This window comes from Dermacentor variabilis, unplaced genomic scaffold (assembly GCF_050947875.1).
Source record: "Dermacentor variabilis isolate Ectoservices unplaced genomic scaffold, ASM5094787v1 scaffold_13, whole genome shotgun sequence".
Taxonomy (NCBI): Eukaryota; Metazoa; Arthropoda; class Arachnida; order Ixodida; family Ixodidae; genus Dermacentor; species Dermacentor variabilis.
In genome coordinates, this window is record NW_027460291.1 from 29695091 (window position 1) to 29715192 (window position 20102).

Genomic DNA, 20102 nt, shown 5'->3' on the forward strand with positions numbered 1-20102 from the left:
AACAATTAAAGACGGGACGAAACCAAGCAATTACTGCATTTTTCTAACTTTCTTTTTTGCTTTTCGTTTTGATGTCTCTGGGTGCGGGAGGAACAGTGGACTTACAACACCACGCTGGCATCGACGTTGTTGAGGTTTTGCGCTGAGAGGAAGCGCTTCTTTTGCTTCTTAGCGTTGATGCCGGCGCTAATGGCGTGGAGCTGTATTAGAACCATGTCAACCTGCGAAGACAGTAATTTGTGTTTGTCATAAAGCCAACGTCATAAGCTAACCTACCTCTAATAAGAGCGTGAATAATTAGGGTTGAAATGACTATTTACTCGTAAAATATTGTTTCGTTTTCTAGTTATGCAAACAAGGCAGAGCTGCACAGGAAGCAGTCATTAGTGCGTGCTCACACATCATGCTCCTTTTACGTTTTTAGCATCCTTCTTTTTTGAAAGACCGTTCTTTTACACGGTGGGGTGTATCATGAGGCTTTAAGCGAGAATGTCAGTGGAACTGAGAGTAGGAGAACATTTTGTTGGTAACACAACATTAACGGCGGTGGACGTGTGCGTAGACATGATGACCGAGAATTAAAAAAATATTTAGATAAATTAACTAATTAACCGAAATAACGGCTCTGTGGGGTAACTGTAATTGCAATACTCAGGTGAGCAAGTAGAGAAAGCATACCCATTCGACAAGAAAGTGTGGCTACAGCATCAGTTTCGTGATGAATCCCACCCCGCCTTATTCTTGTAATAGGTTAATTAACATTCACCAGGCCTACGCTAGAATACGCATGTTTTGTTTGGTGCCTGCACCAACCTGCCCTTCCTAACACCCTAAAATGCGTTCGAAAACGCGCAGCTCATTTAATTTGTTTGGACTATTGATATCGTAGGCGTGTCTCTGAACTAAAATTGAAATCCTGAATGCTTAACCCAGAAGAAACTCGTTTTGTTTTCCGGCTGTGTCTGGATTCCAAAGTTTATCGTTATTCTTCTAGTACTTCAGCCATTGTACCAGTGCAGTGCAGATATTTTGTCCCAGATAAGTAACCAAAAGGTGTACTCCGGTCTGCTCAGTGTAGTGCACGTCTTCTTTCCTTTTTTGTTAAGACTGTCCGGGACTAGAATGACCTTTTCACCGACACCGTGTTCCACTGCAATCTACAATGTTTCAAGGCTGCCCTACGACCCGCGCTTCCACTGATGTAAACGCCCGCTCCTCATGTTTTAAATAAACAAACAAATGAATATAAAGGCTTAAAATTTGAAGCATAACTGCGAGTCAGCCTAGTTGGAATAGATTCATTATTTAAATACTTTTTGTGCGCAAACAGGGACAAAGAAGAGGATCAACACAAGGACGAGCGCTTTCAGGAAGGAATTTAAGCAGGAAGTTCTTCGAAAATAAAACTAGTTGTTAGAAAGCCCTCGCCCTTGTGTTGATCCTCTTCTTTGTCCTTGTTTGTTTGCGCACAAAATGTTTTTAAGTAATGCTTAAAATTTGAGTGAATGCATTTTTAGCTTATATATTTGTTCCACGATGCCTTTTTCTGCGCCGCTTAAAGAGAATATTTTTCTTTCATAAAAACGCTAGCTTGGCTTAGACCATTTTATAGGCGAGGAGGAACGTACCCTCGAACCAGAGGGCCGCGCCGCTCTCCTCCTCGCACTGGTATGTGCGGATCGTTGTTTCTTCCCGCGGCAGTTAGGAGTGGTAGCGGGGTCATTACGAAGTAGTGCGATCGTAACGTGTTCCGGCTGCGATTGCGGCGATGACAGATTACTCAAGCTAAATGGTTAAAACTGCGCTGTATTCGGCTGCAAAAATAACTTGGGCAAGTGAATGTGAAGTGCATGTTGAGCGATGACTCCTTAGACACCGCTTTTTTATGGTGACTCCGCGGAGGAGCGTCCGCTTTGGATCGCCACCATAAACAGAAAGGACTTGACGCTATCAGCTTCGTCACGTCTACGTTCAGAAGATTGTTTCCAGTGAGCGCATGGAGACGAACTCGGAATTCGTGATTTAACTGAGATATGAACGAAATGTGCGTATTCAAGTCACGTGAACTAGTGCCAATAGACGAAGTAAACTACTTGTCCAAGCGCGCACAATAAAGTTATTCGGTTCAAATGTGTTCCAAGATTAGCACGCTCCGAAACCAACGCTCCGGTGGAATTTGACCGATGACCGAGGACGTATTATGAGAACAGTGCGTGCCGAGTAAGAAAGTAACGCTGTCTTCGTCTTCGTTCCGTAATCAAAGCCATGCCTACAGTGTACCGGCCGCCTTATAGATCACGTGGATTCTCCGGGTTTGCGAACCTTGCCGGCAAGTTACCTGGCCGAGGCCATGCATCAGCCCGCTGTATTAATTCAGATAATAAAGTTGCTGTTGAAAAAGATAGTTGTTCATTTTTGAGCTCCTTCGAGTCGGCGATGTGCCCTTGCACAGGCACCAGTCGAGACATAAGAGTGCGCACATTCTATGGACACGTCGCGTGCGCCTAGTTGATTGTGGCATACTTGCAAGCACTGTCATCAGGCAGTTTTGTAGAGTACTCCATGTTTACGGTTCTTCCGATCGAGGTGTTTTAAGCTTCTTTATTTGTAAAGCTTGATAACGAAGGAAACTGGCTGGTGTGCATAGCCAAGTACTTCCGTTTTCTGTTTCTTTTTTCTAAGGTACTTTTTTTCTTGAATCACTCAAGGCAGCTATGAAAATCGCGCCTTCGTGCTTATTACGTGAACATGGAAATAGTGTGCTCGTATTGGAATTCACATTATGCAGCTAGTTTATATACAAATTCCCTGTCAAACGATTTTTTTAACGAAATTACGTCAACACATTATGTCTCGAGGTGCTGCCCAAAAGTGGATTCTGCGACTGTTTTCACATAGGAAGGAAGGAAGGAAGGAAGGAAAGAGAAAAGCAGAACGCAGGGACGTTCACCAGAATAACGTCCGGTTGGCTACCCTACACCGGGGGAATGGGAAAGGGGAAGACAAAGATGACAGGGAGAGAGAGAAGGGAAGGAAAGAAGGAATTTAGCGTTGAGTTCCCTGACGCGTGTGGGCTATTATTGATTGCACTAATAGTCACAGACATTCACCCAAGCCCGTCGTCTTCAAAAAGCACAAAAGTGCCTTCACCGCTTTATCGGCCGATGAACGATAAGGGTGGTGTTCCAGCAGCACCTGCACGGAAAGAGGCCGACTGTCCGGTTTTGGAGAGCGTTAGCAAGTTCTTGTCTTTTTGGGGAATATTGTGGAGAGTGGCACAGCAGATGGTTTATTTTCTTCGGTGCTGCAGACCTCGCATGGTGCCCTGTCGGTCACTCCAATTAATGTAGAGTATGCCTTTGTGAAGGCAACTCCTAATCAAAGGCGACCGAGAAGCGTAACTTCACGTCGAAGAAGTCCGAATGGAGGTCGGAGTTGCAGTGAGGGGTTTAATCGATGCAGTCGTGTAAGTCCTATGTTTGGCGAGTTCCACTCGGCCAGTGAGAGACTGCGAGCCAGGTGTCAAAGTTGCCTTGTGGCGTCTATCTTCGAAAACGGAAATGGAACGCTGTGCTCTTCTTGATGTGATGCGTGAGCAGCGTTATGAGCGGAATCATTGCCACTGATTCCACAATGGCCAGCTACCCATTGAAAGACAACCTTATGACCTTTTTGTTAAACGTGATGTTAAAGTTTCACGATTTCGTATGTCAGCTGTTCATGACATCGGCGTCGAAGAAGTGACTGCATGCACTGTAATGCCGGTTTTGAGTCAGAGAACATAGTCCATTTTGCAGGTCTTACAGAATCAATGAATTCCAGTGCACGACGCAGAGCCGTTAGTTCTGCTTCCGTTGAGGCGATGACATGCGATGTCTTGAACCGCAGTGTCATTGCTCGCGCTAGTATACCTACCGCACCACCAGAACTGGACGACGTAGCCAATCCATCGGTATAGATGTGCACGTGGTTGCTGTACTTTCCATGCAAGAGGAGTAAGCTTAGTTGTTTTAGAGCAGGGGCCGGTAGATCTGACTTCTTCTGTAGTCCTGGAATCACTATATTGCCGCGCCAGTACTCCATAAAGAAGAGGACAACGCGAGTACGCATGAGCGTTTTGTCAAGGCGCTGTGAAGGAGAAGCTGCAGTTACGCTCGGTATTAAAAAGGCGAACCGCCGGTGTGCCTCCTGAATAGCGCTCTACGACCCCTGTTTTTGACGTTGCGACGCTGGCAGAGGTGCTGGCAACCCCATGCGGGCAACCCCTGTTCGGAACCTTACGCCCAGTTCCGAATCTCCACTTCTCGTAACGACTCCTGTGCACCGTTTCAGTCGGCGCCTGCTCGGCCTGAGCCCGGACTTCCCTCCCGTTCCGACTCCCACCCGCATGACTACATCATCGGCGCTTCTTCCTCCTTCACAGACGGCGGCTGGCCTTTCCGTTGTGACTCTTTAACACCCTCGCGTCCCCAAATTATTCCACGGCGATGCTTTTGAAGATGTCGAGGACGGGCTTGACCAGTACGAACGCGTCGCTCTGGTAAATCGCTGGAACAACCAACAAAAACTCGCCCATGCTTATTTCGCGCTAGAAAGCAGCGCTGGTACGTGGCATGCGAACAGGGAAGCGAGCTTCCAAACACGGAGCAATCTTCGTCGTCAGCTCCTCAATACATTCTCGAGCTTGGACCGGCGCAATTACACGCAACAACTTATTGAGGCTTGGGTACAGAAACCAAAAGAAACCATCGCCATGTATGCGTAAGGTATGGCCCGTCTATTTCGTCGAGCTCACCCCGATATCACCGAGTCAAGGAAAGTGCGTCATCTGGTGCGGGGAGTTAAAGAACCACTCTTTGCCGGTCTTGTACGAAACCGGCCAACAATGGTGCACGAATTCATCAACGAAGTGACTGACATCGAGCGGGCGTTTCAGCAACGTTGCCGCCACTTCGACCGCCAACCAAACAAGACGCCCATCAGCTCCGCAGCCCAGATTATTGACCGCACTTATTTACGGGACATGATTAGAGACATCCTGCGGGAAGAGCTGTGAGCCCTCGGCAGTCCTCCTACAGAGTCGCCGATCGTTTCTGTTGCCGACGTCGTGCGCGAGGAGTTGCAGCAAGGCATCGCACCAGCCCCATGTCCAGCAACACGTCCGCCGACCTATGCCGGCATGGTCCGACGTCCTCCCCCTTCACCGCCGGTGACGCCATTTCAGCCACGGCACGGGGGCCCGTGCCCGTGCTGTGGTCGAAACTGGAGTCGGTGAGAACACCTCCAGCTTGCCGTACCGACTTGTGGCGCGTGGCCGAAAGTCGACCACTCTGCTTCCATTGCAGCAAACCAGGTCACATTGCCCGTTACTGCTCCCATCCAGATGCTGGAGCCTGCTCCTTTTCGCCTGCCGCTTCTCTGCACTTCGACGATCGTCGTGTCTCAAACAGTGATCAGCTGTCACCCCGCCAAGCAGCTTCACCACGTCGTCACTGGCAGTCCCCATAACCTGTGTGTCACTACACCAAACCGCCATACTTTCATCACTGACGTCGACAGAGCTGGTCGCTCCCCTAGTGCGCACCAGGGAAACTAATGGCAGCGACATCCAGGGGGAAGGTTGCCTTGTATCGAGACGCCAAAAATACCCCCCCTGCTCCCTACGAAAACGATATGACGACGACGAATGCTAACGCCGATCAAGACGACATGATGACTACGAATGCTCACGCCGACGACGTTGCCCGTGCCGATCTCAGCATGTCATTCTATAATTTTTTAGAACAATGTTTTAGGACCCCTTTAAAGAGCATCACTCTTACAGAATTAGGGCAGGCCGTCAGCATTCTTGCTATATGAAAACACCTTCAGCACTGACCCGCGTCGGCTACACAATTGCTACGTGTGCCATATACGGGGTGATCATTCATAGCTTTCCCGGAATTTCTAAAGATCCCCGTTGGAACATAGCATAATTATTGTCCTTCAACTGGATTATTCGAATAGGTGGACATTAACAGCACGGGAAATGGAAACACATATTCAATTAATTAACAAAAATTCTCAATTACCTTCTTAAATATTTTTCGTCAAATAATGCAATTTACGAATTGTAGCCGGTGCGCTTCCAAGACGTACACACTTGAAAATAATCACGCCATAAAGTAATTACCAGGGAATAGTGTTATCATGATGATTATATATAGTTGCAATGTGATCCCCAGCGAAAATATTGTTTTGAGGCGGAGACAAGCACAAATGTTGTTTATGCAAGGCGAATGCTGAAGGCACCAGCTGACACTAGAACATGGCGGCTGAAGCGCACCCAGCAATAACACTTCTTCGTCATCGTCTCTTGCCTGCACGTCCTCTTCTGCATCGCGACACTACCCCGCTGGAGTTGGAACGCCCACCCGGCACAAGCGATTATGGCCTGGCAAAGCCACGCACGTAGGGATTTAAACGGGAAACATGAGCAACATCGGTACTTCGCTGTACGGACGACGGGCCTCGCTCTTTGGTAGCAATCTCGTACGTCACATCCGAAAGCTGTCACAGGATTCGGTAGGGACCTGAATATGGCGGCAGAAGTTTTTCTAATAAGCCTACACGACGAGATGGTGACCACAGGAGCACGATAGAGCCAGGTAATTGCTGCACGTCCCTATTATGCCTATCGTAACGGGACTTCTCGGCAGCCTGGAAATTAGTGAGGCTAGTGCGGGCAATCTGACGGGCCTGGGCTGCCACAGAAATTGCATCGCGGGCATAAGCAGTGTGCGACTGTGTGACTTGTGAAAGTACAGTGTCCAGGGGCCAACCGGAATCATGGTCACGCAGTCGATAAAACGGTGAGTAACATGCGGTGTCATGGCTGGACGAATTGAACGCGAAGGCGGCATATTGCAGAGCGACGTCCCAGTCATAGTGGTACGGAGAAACGTACATAACTAGCATGTCGTTAAGCGTTCTGTTCAGTCGCTCTGTGAGACCGTTAGCCTGTGGGCGGTAAGCAGTGGCTATTTGCTGTTCAGTAGAGCATAGGCAGAGGATATCATCACTGACCTTTGACAACAAGTGACGTCCGCGATCCGTGTGCAGCTGAGGTGGAGCACCATGGTGCAGGATGACGTTGTGTAGGAGGAAATCCCCGACGTCAGTGGGACAACTTGTAGGCAGAGCTGCCGTAATAGCGAAGCGCGTGGTGTAATCTGTTGCAACCGGAACCCATTTGTTGCCCTTAGTTGAGAAAGATAGAGGGCCAAGTAGGTCCACGCGAAAGAAATGATCTGTAGGAATATCGGTGGGTTGTAAAAGCCCAGCTGGAGACATGGGAATGGGCTACGGCGTTTGCACAGGTCGCAAGCTGTCACATGCCGGCGCATAGAGCAGTAGAGGTCAGGACAGAAGAAACGGCGCCGGACTCGGTCAAAGGTGTAGGTAATACCGAGATGCCCCGCAGTGGGCGTGTCGCGGAATTGTTGAAGCATCGCGCATTTAAGGCGCCCCGGTACGGCCAGCAGTAGGTCAGCACCATCATGACGCAAGTTGCGTTCGTACAAGACTTCACAGAAATACTGAAGATACGAATGGGTGGATAAGGCGGTAGCGAGCTTAACCGATCTATGATGGTTCGCGAAAAGGGATCACGGCACTGTTCATCGCCAATGTTGAGAAAACCTGAGATGGACATAACGCTCGTGTCGGATTCGAGGTATGTGGCTTCCGGTGGGTCAACAGTGTGGCGGGACAAGCAGTCAGCGTCCTGATGTAGAAGGCCGGATTTGTACACCGCAGAGAAAGTGTACTCTTGCAAGCGCGATTCCCAACGCCCAAGACGCTCTGTATGGTACTCCAAAGAGGAGAGCCAGCAGAGCGTTCTGTGGTCGATAATTACGCGTACGTGGCGACTAAGTAGGTGCGGTGGAAATATCGCTATCGCCCAAACCAGCACTAGGCACTGTCACTCCATGATGGGATAGTTGCGCTCGGCCGTGGACAGAAGACGACTTTCGGTAGGGATAACGCACTCTTGGCCACGCTGAATCTGGCCAAGAACAGCGGCCCTGTTCTTGGCCACTAGCATCTGCGAAGGTTTCAGTAGGTGCTGAAGGGTCAAAATGGGCTAAAATTGTGGAGGTCGTCAAGATTCTGATGAGTGCTGTGCAGGCCTCGGCCTGCCGCTGTCCCCACGCGAAAGCGACGTCGTTCTTTAAAAGCTGGGTGAGAGGGCGCGCAAAGTAAGCGATATTTTGAACAAAGCGTCGAACGCACGAGCATAAGCCTATGAAGCTGCCAACTTCCTTAACTGAGCACGGCACAGGAAAGTCTTGCACGGCTCGAACTTTGGCCGGGTCACGTTGAATTCCGGTGGCGTTTACAAAATGCCCGAGAACGGTTATTTTACGACGACCGAAGTGACACTTCGACGAGTTGAGCTGAGCTTTCGCAGCGCGGAACACAGCAAGGACAGTCGCGAGACATTTAACGTGGGTTCGAAAGTGTGGAGGGATGACGATTACGTCATCGAGATAACACAGACAGATGGCCCACCGTAAGCTTCGGAAAAGGGTGTCCATCATTCTCTCAAACGTCGCTGGGGCATCGCAAAGCTCGAAGAGCATGACTCTGAATTATTACGCCTTTATTAGAACATGACTTTATTACGAGCATCACTCGTAATAACGGCTGTCTTCTCGCCATCCTTCTCATCAACAGCGATCTGCAGTAGCCCGAGCGGAAGTCAATCGATGAAAAATATTTCGCCCCAGATAGACAGGGAAGTGCATCATCGATACGCGGCAATAGTTACACGTCCTTCATGGTGATCTTCTTGATATGGGGATAATAAACACAAAATCTCCAGATGTTGTCTTTTTCTTGACCAGGACAACTGGTAAGTCTCGTGGGCTTGCAGAAGGCTCGATGATGTTCTTCTTCAGCATCTTAGCGACTTCGTTTTGATGTTGCGCTCTCCAGCAGACACGCGGTAGGGGCGGCGATGGACGGGACTTGCGTCATCGGTATGAATCCGTACTGTGCACGGTAAGGCAGGCGCGAGGACCTTTCTGAGTCTTTAGCGAAGGGCGGCACTCATTACAGACATGTGCGCACAAGTGTCGATGAGGGACTTGACTGGGACTCTATCTACGTCAACGTCTAACATACTTGTAAGGGTAGGCAATGTGATCAGAGGATTTGCAAGCCGGGTCGTTGATGCAGCGTCACCCCCGAGAGCGGCACCGAATAGCTTTCCTGTGGTACGAACGCGAGGGAAGAAGAACGGCGGGCCTGCGGCGAAGGAAACCGCTGACTTAGGGCCGATGGTGACGGGCTGGTTCGGAAAGTCGGAGCTACGTTGGCGGTATTGGTAGATGAAGGAAGCACGCAGAAACGAGGAGCATCTTGATCTGGACGGTCGAACGGGAAGGGATGATAGGGGGCGATGACCAACGGCGGCAGCAATGACGAGCGATATGCCGAACACGCGAGCAATTGAAACAAATCGGCCTATCGTACAGTTTTCTCTAGTCGGCCAGGTTACGACGGCGAGTTGAATACGCTGAAAACGGGGAAGTAGTGTTTGGGTGGGGCCGGTCCTGACTGACAGCGGCAACACGAATGGGGCAGAGAGATGAGAGGCCTAAATTCGCTACCTCTTGTGTGCCAACGGCCTGTATAAGCGAGAGAGAACATGTGTTGGCTCACGAGCAATGGCGGGAGACATGGCTTCGAACTCGCGACGAATTTGCCGCGTCAAATTTTCTTGTCCAGACAGACGAGTTCCATGTGGCGGTTCCTACACACGAAGACGTCGAATCCGTATTTGGTAGTCTGTTGAAGTGCTGCGTAATGCGGCGACTCTTTATCAATCCGAAATTGCGGCACCCTTTGATGATCCTGTCCACCGAATCATCGTTCTCGCAGATAAGCGGGTTAATTGTGTCATTTCCTATGTTCTTCAGTATGGGGGCAATCTGGCTGGTCTCGTTCATGTCTTTGTCAGCTTTACGACAGAGCACGAGGACGTGTTGTATATATACCACGTAAGATTCTGTCGACGTTTGAGTACGGGTCGATAGCTCCTTTTTCACTGCCAGCTAGCAGCCAAAGGGCTTTCCAAAGAGGTCTGAAAGCTTCTACTTGCAGAAGTCCCATCTCGTTATATCGTGCTCGTGTGTCTCGTACAATGCTTGCGCTGTGTCTCGGAGGTAGAATATCACATTCGCTAGCAGAGCTTTGCGTCCCACCGATTATTTTCGCTTACACGCTCATACCAGGAACTGCAGTCTTCAACGTTCGTACCATCAATGCCGTTGAAGGTCCCTGGGTCTCTCGGCTGGGACAACACGACGGAGGTCAGAGTCTGCGGCACCGGAGGTGGGAGGTCGGTCATTGTGGCGGTTTGGCTGTCGATCATCGTGTCAGGCCTCACGCGGCGGCTGCTGCGGAGCTACCCGTTGGTACCCAGCATCCGAAATGTTGCCAGGCGGAGTCAAGCACGAATGTTGTCTATGCAAGGCGAACGTGAAGGCACACGCTGACAGTAGAACATGGCGGTCGAAGTGCCCCAGCAACCACAACACTTCTTCGTCATCGTCTCTTGTCCGCACGTCCTGTTCTGCATCGCAACAATATTATCAAATTGTGTAAGTAATCAAACTGGAAAGACGTATAGTTGAGATATTTACCACCTTCGATTTGTCGAAGTGGTCAAACAAAAAAGAAAAATGATGAAAACAGTATTCTTGCTTACTTTTCATAAACTATATATGCTGTCCTCATTGGTGAATTGTCAAATGTTGCTAAACTTCTGTCAACGTTGTTTGCCTTGTGTCATGGACAGTATTATTTTTGTAACTTTATGCTACCACTAGTCGTGTGTTGGCTTTTGCTCTACTTTCCACTTGTACCCACTCCTTGCTTGGCCGCTAATGGGCCGCCGGCAGTATTTGATAAATAAATAACATAAACTATCCTTTACGGTCCCAGTGCCACTTCAGTCGTATTCTTCTATTTGATGCATGTACAAGTGAATATTTTTGCTAAATGCAGTTAGCGATGATGTACTCTTGTCCTCTTGATATATAATCATTTCTTTTGCAGGCAATGCCTTTACTGGCGTGACCAATCTACATAAGGATAAGTTCAGTGGGGAACAGGCTCATGTCGTTTTTGTGAACGGAGGCATTGAGGAAATATGAGAACACGATTAGCCCAACTTTTAGAACAGAGGCCTTCGCCGGTCCCGTCCTTAAGTTCCGACGAACCCATGGCAGCTGTGAAAGAAGCAAAGTGACTTCACAGAACACTTTCCCTCAGAAAAACTATAGTCCTTGAGGAAGGCAATTGAAATTTTTGTTGTGGATAACTACAACGCCTGAAGGAGGGCTCTAACCTGTTTTCATTTCCTCGAAAGAGAAACGCATTCCAACTTCGTGGATTCCTGTTGATTTTATGCTTCTGGCGGTAAGGTCGCTGACTGGTTTCATTACATAAAGGGCATAATTAAGAAAAAAATGATTTTAACTGTGTTAGAACATTTCACTTCCACATTATTAAAATGCCAGTCTTACCGCGAGAACACGCTTCGCAAGCCCGAATTTCAAAGCGACGCCATCTTGAAATGATCATACATTTTGCTCGGTATTACGTAAAATTTTATTGATAAACATGGTTTACATTGTATTCTAAAATAGTCAGAAACGGAGCTTAGGAAGTTTCAAGAACTATTAAGGAGCACTGCTGCAGAAATACGGGAGGACTACTTTGCAATCCTTGAAGTCACACAACCATACCGGCCCTGGGCTTGCCACGCAGATGTGAAAATTGAAACAACGGCCTACAGTTTATTTTGTCATAATCAACCTCTTACGTGCAAAATGAAGGGAACTAGAGTTGTTCAAGAACAAAATTTGGAAATCTAAACTGATTCAGTATTTATCTTCTGTGTCCCTGTAAGAGAACACCGTTTTCCTTGCCTGCTTTGACTCATTCCTTTGTCCGTTGATATTAGTAACACGGCTAATGAATGCTCACGATAACACTTTTTTCCGTAATGCACACCTGTCACGCGAAATAAGTGCAAGATATTTCGCGTGAACTTGGTTTTTGAAATACACACAGAAAAGCAAACAATCAAATTGCTATTTACTTGGTGCCAGTAGGGGTCCTTTTCCGCTAGCTCTGTGACCTGCTGCTGCATGAAGTTCAGCGTAGCACCTATGAACTGGAACAGCTTGACGCAGCCGTCGGCCTGATGAGCGCAGTACTGCTTCCATAAGTTGTCGTAGTGCATCAGCGCTCTGTCTGCCGTTGCATAACCTTCGAAGATGCCCGCGCTGAATGCTTGGTCGCGGTCTGAGTAGCTTTCGTTGGTGTACAACTCGAGAAAACCGTAGCTGCAGAAAATCAAGAGAGAATAATATTGTGATATTCTTACGTGCGCAGCGGCTATACGCCTCAACAGTAGGTATACGCCTCAACAGCAATCTCAACAGTATGCGCCTCAACAGCAATCTCGATAGGCGCACCTCGTCGTCCTCCAATATATTCCAATATATTTAAATGGTGCTTTGAGGCCTATATGTGGCAATGGTTAAGGAGAAGAGACGTAATGCTAAGTGGGGCTCACTATTCCCTCGATATGAAATACGTGACAGGAATGAAATACTGCAAACTGGGCTATGCGTCAACAGCTTTGCGTGGGAAGGAAGCACCATGCCGCTATAGTAACCGCGATTACGAAAATGTAACAATAGTATCACTGATGCGTTTGGTATTCTTTAGTGGAGGTTGCCTAGCCGTGGGTGTACATGATATACTATGTTGTGGACCTCGCGAACGAAAGAGCATCAACAAAGAGGAGATGAGACAACTTATACGAGTGCTGATTTTGCTTTTTCTGGCATCATATGTCTAATTCAATACGCGATAGCTTAGTAAACACAGTGGAGAACCGAGTGAATGAAGTCTACATTTTACTAAGTTAACGAAAGCGCATGCTTCTCTGGCATTCTGAGATATTCTCTTCTTCACCTTCGCAGTACACGGCCGCTCAATATAGCGTTTATACCACTTATAGTTGACAGTGGTCGTGTACCGTTAGTTCTATTCGGAAAAAGGTATAAATAGACTATCATACGAAAAAAATGCTCTAAGGAGACAATGTAGTGCTTGATGCAGGGGAAGTGCTATTACTGCATTGAACTCGTGCTTCATGGTATACGCCAGCATTTGCATATTTTGAGCACAATGGAGCATTGGCAACTCCTTTTAAAGGGAGTCGCTGCTTCATCCCAAATATCTGTATTTTTTAGAGAGCGCTCGTACTTCCTGATGGATACATTTATATCGATAGAGAATTTGATGGACACACACACACACAAACTTCACATTCGACGGTTCACGAGAGCCAAACGCTCATACACACACAAAGACTGGACCGTCTCTTGTTTATGTGTCTTCCCTGGCTGTATGTAGTCCAGGCTTCTGAAAACGGGATAAAGAGGTCCAAGTGCTGTGTTTTTTTTAACTTGCAAGTCTGTATTATCGGTGCCAGCAGGGTGTGCTCTGCTGAAGACTGCCGTTGTTCGAGTCTTGAAGTTTCCTTGCCACCAGCTGCTTCTATATTTGGTGGGCGTCCCCTTCTTGGTTTTTAGGCACGCCATTTTACAAGAAAACCGTCCGTCAGCGCCGCTCCAGTGCCTACCTTGTAAAGCAACACATGCGTACCCTTCGTGAAGCCTTTTGGCAAAGGTAGAAATTTGACGTGTACAGTTGTAATCTGCGCTGGTATTGATGTCGAGCTATTGCTTTCAGCTCAAGAAGGTCTCGGCGACATAGTACCAGACACAACTGCGATGTTTAATATGAGTAATGAATGCCGGACTAACAGACACCCGCTACAAAATTTGAAGGGATTATGGGGTTCTGCCTGCATAAGAATGAGTTGGTACACAACTATGAGAAATACTAAATATTTACTGATTGAGTGATTGATTGATTTATGAACCATGGCGTGTTGTAACGTGTAATCTCTATGTGGAGTTTTCTGCGCGCAAAATCTTTCTACGCGGTTTATGCCTTATGCCTCGTCATAGCGTGAACGTCCGGAGATTTCCGGTGCATCACGATATAAAATAACTGCCACCCGCTCAACGCTCACCGCAGCAGGCATTCTGGACACTGCAATCCGGTAGTAGGTCATTTTGTTCATAAATGCTCCGAAACTTGGTAACATTTCAGACCATAGGGAAAGTAGTTTTCTGACACATTTCGCAATATACGGGCAATGTATTGACGTTAGGTTTACAAGTATAGGGGAAAATGTTGACAGTAACGGGCAGTTTGGGGTGGTTCCAGTCGATACCACCTTTCTTGTTCATGAGTCAACGCAGCTGCCTGATTATTAGTCTTATTTATTATTATTATTTACAATATTGTTAGCCCTTTCGCGCTGTTACAGGAGTGGGGATAAGATTATAAATGGTATATATAAAGCAAGCAGCTCTAAACTTCACTCAAACGCTTCAAGTGATTGGCAGTCCACAAAAACACCACAATCGAGTTTATTTCATTGTGAAATTGTACCTGGCAGAAAAGAAATCTTGAACGCATGTACTCTTGTAGTGTGGGGTAAAATGCCATAAATGTGATTATTACGCGTTGACAATCGTCCCGGAATGCGCAAATACAAACTAGGATCTAAGTTTAGTGTTTTATTATACAGCTGGTACAACAATTTCTAACGTGCAACCTGTCTACGTGCAGACAGTTTTTAGAGGTTAGCCCTGTGACGTAACGCGGTCACTTACTAAGTCATATGGTAACATGAGTAAATAAACCTGGCTGCTAATTGTTGGAGCCGTTCCAACTCATCAGCTTGCTTTTGACTGCGCGGATCCCATAATATGCTAGCATACGCTGAGGTTTGACATACTACTGTTCTATAAGCCATCAGCTTTGTATCAGGCTTGTCTCTTAATTTTCGCCTTAATATGCCCAGCTTGCGTTCAGCTGTGCCGCAAGTTTTTTTTTCAGTGTGCTTGTTCCAATTTAAATTCGAAGTAATTGAAACACCGAGATATTTTAACTGACAAGACAACCTAACGGCTTTATTTTTCAATTTATATGCAAACTCCAGTGGTTCTTCATTATTTGATACAGACATAGATGTGGCTTTACAAAAATTATTTTTCATATCCCGTGTTTCACGCCACTCCTCAACAGATCTCAAGGAAGCATTTAGCAAGACCTGGTCAGTGACACTTCTCACGCGAGGAAATAGCCCACAGTCATCCGCGAACAGTCTCACATCAACAGAAGAATGAAGATCTTTTGCAATATCAATAATATATAGCCGAAACAAAATAGGTCCCAAGACTGAACCCTGTGGTACTCTGGACGTCACAGGCAACGTAAGTGAACGTGCACCGGAAATCTCTACAGACTGGCGCCTGTTGGGCAAATGGGCTTCAACCAAGTTGGCTATCTCCAAATCAACACCAAGCTCTCGCCTCTTTTCAATATGTTGGCCATGAAAAACCGTGTGAAATTCTTTTGACAAGTCTATTCCAATTATATCAATTTGTTCTCTACAATTAATTGCAGTGACGAAGGTGTGGATTGTTTCAGGAAGTTGGGTAACCGCTGAGAAGCGTTTGCGAAAACCGTGTTGCTTCGCGTAGAAAAGATTGTTGTCTTATAATATATTGGACCAATTACTTCTAAATTATGTGTTCCAATATTTTACACGTGGTGTATGTGATCGAGATCGGGCAATAATAAAGAACCGTCAGTTTATCTCCTGATTTTAATACTGGCACAACTCTTGCTATCAGCCAGTCACCCGGCACTGTTCCTTCTCACAGTGATGCGTTAAAAATTCTTAGCAGAAAATGCGAGACCCATTCACAGTATCGTCTTAAAAACTCATTAGGCAACATATCAAGACCCACCGACTTCTTGGTGTCTAATTGTAACAACAAAGACAAAATGCCCTCTGTCGTAATAACAATGAAGTTGATACTCTGTCTGTTGCACGCCATTAGAAGCGGAGCATTGACTGTCGAGTAGATACTGAGCTCAAGTAATTATTGAATTATTGAATTAATTAATTATTGAAGGCAAGTAAAGCGGAATCATTACATGTAGCTCCGTTTATGTTAACTTCTGTTATAACTGATTTGGAACCTCACAAATATATCCAGATCTTCTGAGGCGAGCTTTTCATATACTCGGTCAATGTTCGAGATAGAAAGTGCTTTTGCGATGCGTTTAATTTTGCTCCAACATTGCTACTAAGATTATCAGCCATCTCAGGATTTCTTGGGATTTTCGGCCGGGCATGTCGTAGTCACCACATCAAGTGTATCAAGTTGCCGGTTATCCAGCGATTAGATATCTGTGAGTGCTTCACCTTCAGCGGTACAAAAAGTGATAAGAATTCCCTTACAACAGTCGTGAAGTGGTTGCACAGAGCATCTACATCATTGTTTCTCGCATAGCATCATAGGCCAATTCCAAGCGGTCGATTATTGAAGTGTCATCTGCGTTATTGAAGTTGTGCAGGTAACCTTTTGAGTTTTCTTGTAAGTACTTATCACTAAAACCTAAAGCAACTACGGCTAGCTTGTGATCTGAAATTCCATTTGTTACGTCAATTTCGCAGTGAAAACTATCCCGACACAAAAATAACATATCTAGTATCTCCCGGTATTGGCCTTGTATTCGTGTTGTTCGATCGACTGCTTGAATTAAGTCATGCTTAAGCATAATAGCTAGCATATATTTAGCTGCTTTTCTGTTTCTAATTCCTGAAATGCGTGAATCTCAATCTAACCCAGGCAAATGAATTTCTCCAGTAATAATTGACCTCCACCTAGTGTTAGTAACTTGAACTGAGTAATCATCAAGTTTTTCAAAGAAATGGCTAGAACTTCCTGGGGCTCTGTAAATAACACGAACAATTAAGGCAGTCTCATTTATAAATTATTTGCACCGCACGTTCCAGTTCCATCAATGTAGGGTAGCTGCATATATCTCAATAATTTCCTCCTTAATATTGCTATGCCTCCGCCTTTCGTTGCTCTGTCATATCGCATTACAGTGCACGAGCATGGAAAAACATCGGAATCATTAATAATATGTTGTAGCCAAGTTTATGTTACCGTGAGCAAATCGGGCTCGTGTTAGTGTCAAGTTTCCCAGTTAAGTAATTTTGTTCAGGACACTTCGTGCATTCACATGTGACAGCGTGAAATCTGTCTCCATACGTCAATTAGTGCAAAATGGAGCACTCTTTGTACTTTTTTCGATTGATGCGAACATTTCACTGCATGTCCCATGCGTAGACTGCATCATCGATGTATTACTTATAACGAAGAAGCTTCATCTTCACACCACCTCCCTTATCGCCCTCAGCAGAATGCCAGAACAATTTCCTTTTCTCAAGTGTTTCCCTCGAGAAATCGTCAGATACACTTATCTTGGTTCCTTTCAAATTCTTACAGTTTCTAAAGATGGCTACCTTCTCCCTTTAATCGTACAGCCTTATGATTACTGGTCTTAGTTGGCCGCCCTTCTTCTGGCCGATTCTGTGAATATTTTCCACGGACGATAATGTCATGCTGAGACGCCCAACGAATATGTCTTTTAAGACTTTGTTACCACCATCTTGTTGCGTTTCGTAGGTGCTCTCGGGGTCGCCGAAAACGATCAGGCTATTTCTTCGTGACATATCTTCTAGTTCGTTCAATCGTTGCTACTGATGCTGAATTATGCATTCATTGCCCTGAACTGCGGTCTCGACATTTCCCACTTTCACCCATGGCTCAGAGAAATTTTCAAGTTTGTCTTCGATATGGGCAAGCGGAGTTTCAATTTGCGCATGCTTTTCTAAAATAGCAGCAATTCATCTATGGTAGGGCCTGGGTTGGTCTCAACGTCACCGGAAAGCATAGACGTCAAGTACGTCCACAATGTACTCAAAAGTTCAAAACAATTGCTTGGGAGCGGCAGAACAACAAGAAAAGGATCACTTGAACGATATTGTGGTAAAGAACAGTCGTAGCGAATCTGCAAAGCAAGCCATGCGTATTTGAGCAACATGGTCGAAGCAGTGCTGAATGAGCAGTGATGAAGAAAAGAAATTCTGTTGATTAAAATACCTCTTACATATTTCTACAGCTAACACAAAAAAGATTCAGTAGAAGCACCATTCTTTTATACCAGTACTGCGACTACATATATTAGCTTGTAGAAATCAATGCGGGACTGAGAGCCCCTATATTACAAGGCATACAATTTTGGATAAAATATTCTTAAAAGCCTCTCCCTCAGCCATTCCCCCACAACACAGCTAGGAGGCGAAGTGTTCCTGCTCAGTTGCTATACAACTAATAACAGAAAAAACAGACTTCTGTTTTAACGATGGATAGCTCAAAAACAACAAGCCACAAGCGAAGTGTATGCGTATACACACATATAAAAAACGTATAACTTGCAAATGAATAGTTTCTTCTGAAGCGGACGCAAACTATAGACAAGAACACACAAGAAATATGAAATTAATAATAAAGCTCGAGTATAGCCATCAGTGTCTTTGCTGCATCATATCGCCGGAGACTAGCGCTGTGCACACCTGTAATGCAAGGTCACCATACCACAGCAGAGAAAATAGTTGCTACAATCGTCCGATGAGAATATCCTCCGTTTCTTTACTTCTCAGGAAATTGGAATTAATATCGAACACATGCTGTTCATGCGCACAATCTCGGTGGCTTCTACAAACTTTCACCTCATTTGTAGCAACACAAGCTGCCAGCTTGAAACTAAGCTTGCTGTTGAAATCTCAACTCCTGCAGGTGCTGAAGTTTAAATGAATGAATGAATGAATGAATAAATGAATGAATGAATGAATGAATGAACACTTTAATGTGCATACCCTTGACTTGAGTATTTGTCTACAAATGATCCCCAGACAGGGCTAGTGCCCTCCTGCTCCCCTTCGACAATCTCGAACACAGGCGGATCTTCGCGGACTTTGCGAATCCAACCATGAAAGTCAGCCGTCGTGGAGGAAAAGGAGTTCAGCAAAATGAGCAAGGGTATCAACAGCGTCTTCATCGCAAAGCCGCTGGACGCTATGTGCCTGGAAAAAAAAGAAGAAAGCAGAAATGTAATGCTGAACGCCCAGTAAAAAAATGAAGTACGCTTGCCTGATGAGCGGATGTAACCGTGGTTTGTAAGCTTCCTGCCCATTTTAAAGGCCAGTTGCGGTGCTTTACAGCGCGATTTGAAGCTTTACAGAAAACGCTTGTGCCACTGGGAAGGTGAGAACGCCTTCAAGGGTTCTGCAGAAGTGGCTCACTTGATGTCCAATGTAGCTGCCATTTATAAATAATGTTATTTAATAAGAATGTCGTGCTTTTACTACCTTCTCCCAAACATATTATGCTGTACGCGCATGGCTTTTATGTATTTGTATGCTTACTATATTCTCCCTGCAACCACGCCTGCACAGCGCTGCAATTTTTCCAAGTAAACAAATAAATACGTTTGTCAAAAACGCTTCCACTTCTATACCGTGTGTATTAGGTTGAGTTTGTGCGCTGTAGTGTCGTGCGATGTGCCGTCGCTTTATATGTTCGACCACGCTGCGATGACGTAAACAGTGACATAGTTCACTGCAGGTGACTGATTGGTGAAGTGGGCTGAGTCACGGCAAAACAAAGATTCGGCAAGCGCGCGAGTACAGCTGGCGAAATGAGTTGTAAAACGCAGCAGCGCCACTTGCGACAAACGCGTCAACTTAGTCAGTTCCTCGGTTTTTGACTTCGTCGCAAGTGGGCCTGTCGCATTCAGAATTATGCAGAACCAATTATCCCATGTCCTTGTCTTTTTTCTGTTTGAGGCTGTCCACCGATTCGCGATTAGTTGCCGTAATACATTAGGCTAATTTTTGGCGCTACTACGTTTGATGTTTGATCTGACGCCTCCAAAATTGCTAAGTCGCGGCACCAAAGAAGTGATTTTCCACGGAGAGACATATCTATTATTATTGCACTTGAATATATAGGTAAGTTATCAAGAGATAAATT

The 20102-nt window shown here is 46.0% G+C and overlaps 1 protein-coding gene across 4 annotated transcripts in view; it reads right to left on the reverse strand.

The window, feature by feature from the left end:
* LOC142566835 (putative phospholipase B-like 2) overlaps positions 1 to 20102 on the reverse strand; it is a 190982-nt gene that overhangs the window by 150545 nt on the left and 20335 nt on the right. For 3 of the 4 annotated variants that reach the window (XM_075677731.1, XM_075677729.1, XM_075677733.1), the window contains exons 2-4: positions 18947 to 19153; positions 12155 to 12401; positions 106 to 221 (exon numbers count right to left, since the gene is read on the reverse strand). In XM_075677731.1, the coding sequence (XP_075533846.1) occupies positions 106 to 221; positions 12155 to 12401; positions 18947 to 19128 (545 nt within the window). In that variant the 5' untranslated portion in view covers positions 19129 to 19153. The remainder of the gene's footprint in view (positions 1 to 105; positions 222 to 12154; positions 12402 to 18946; positions 19154 to 20102) is intronic. The other variant, XM_075677732.1, reaches the window with a different exon arrangement.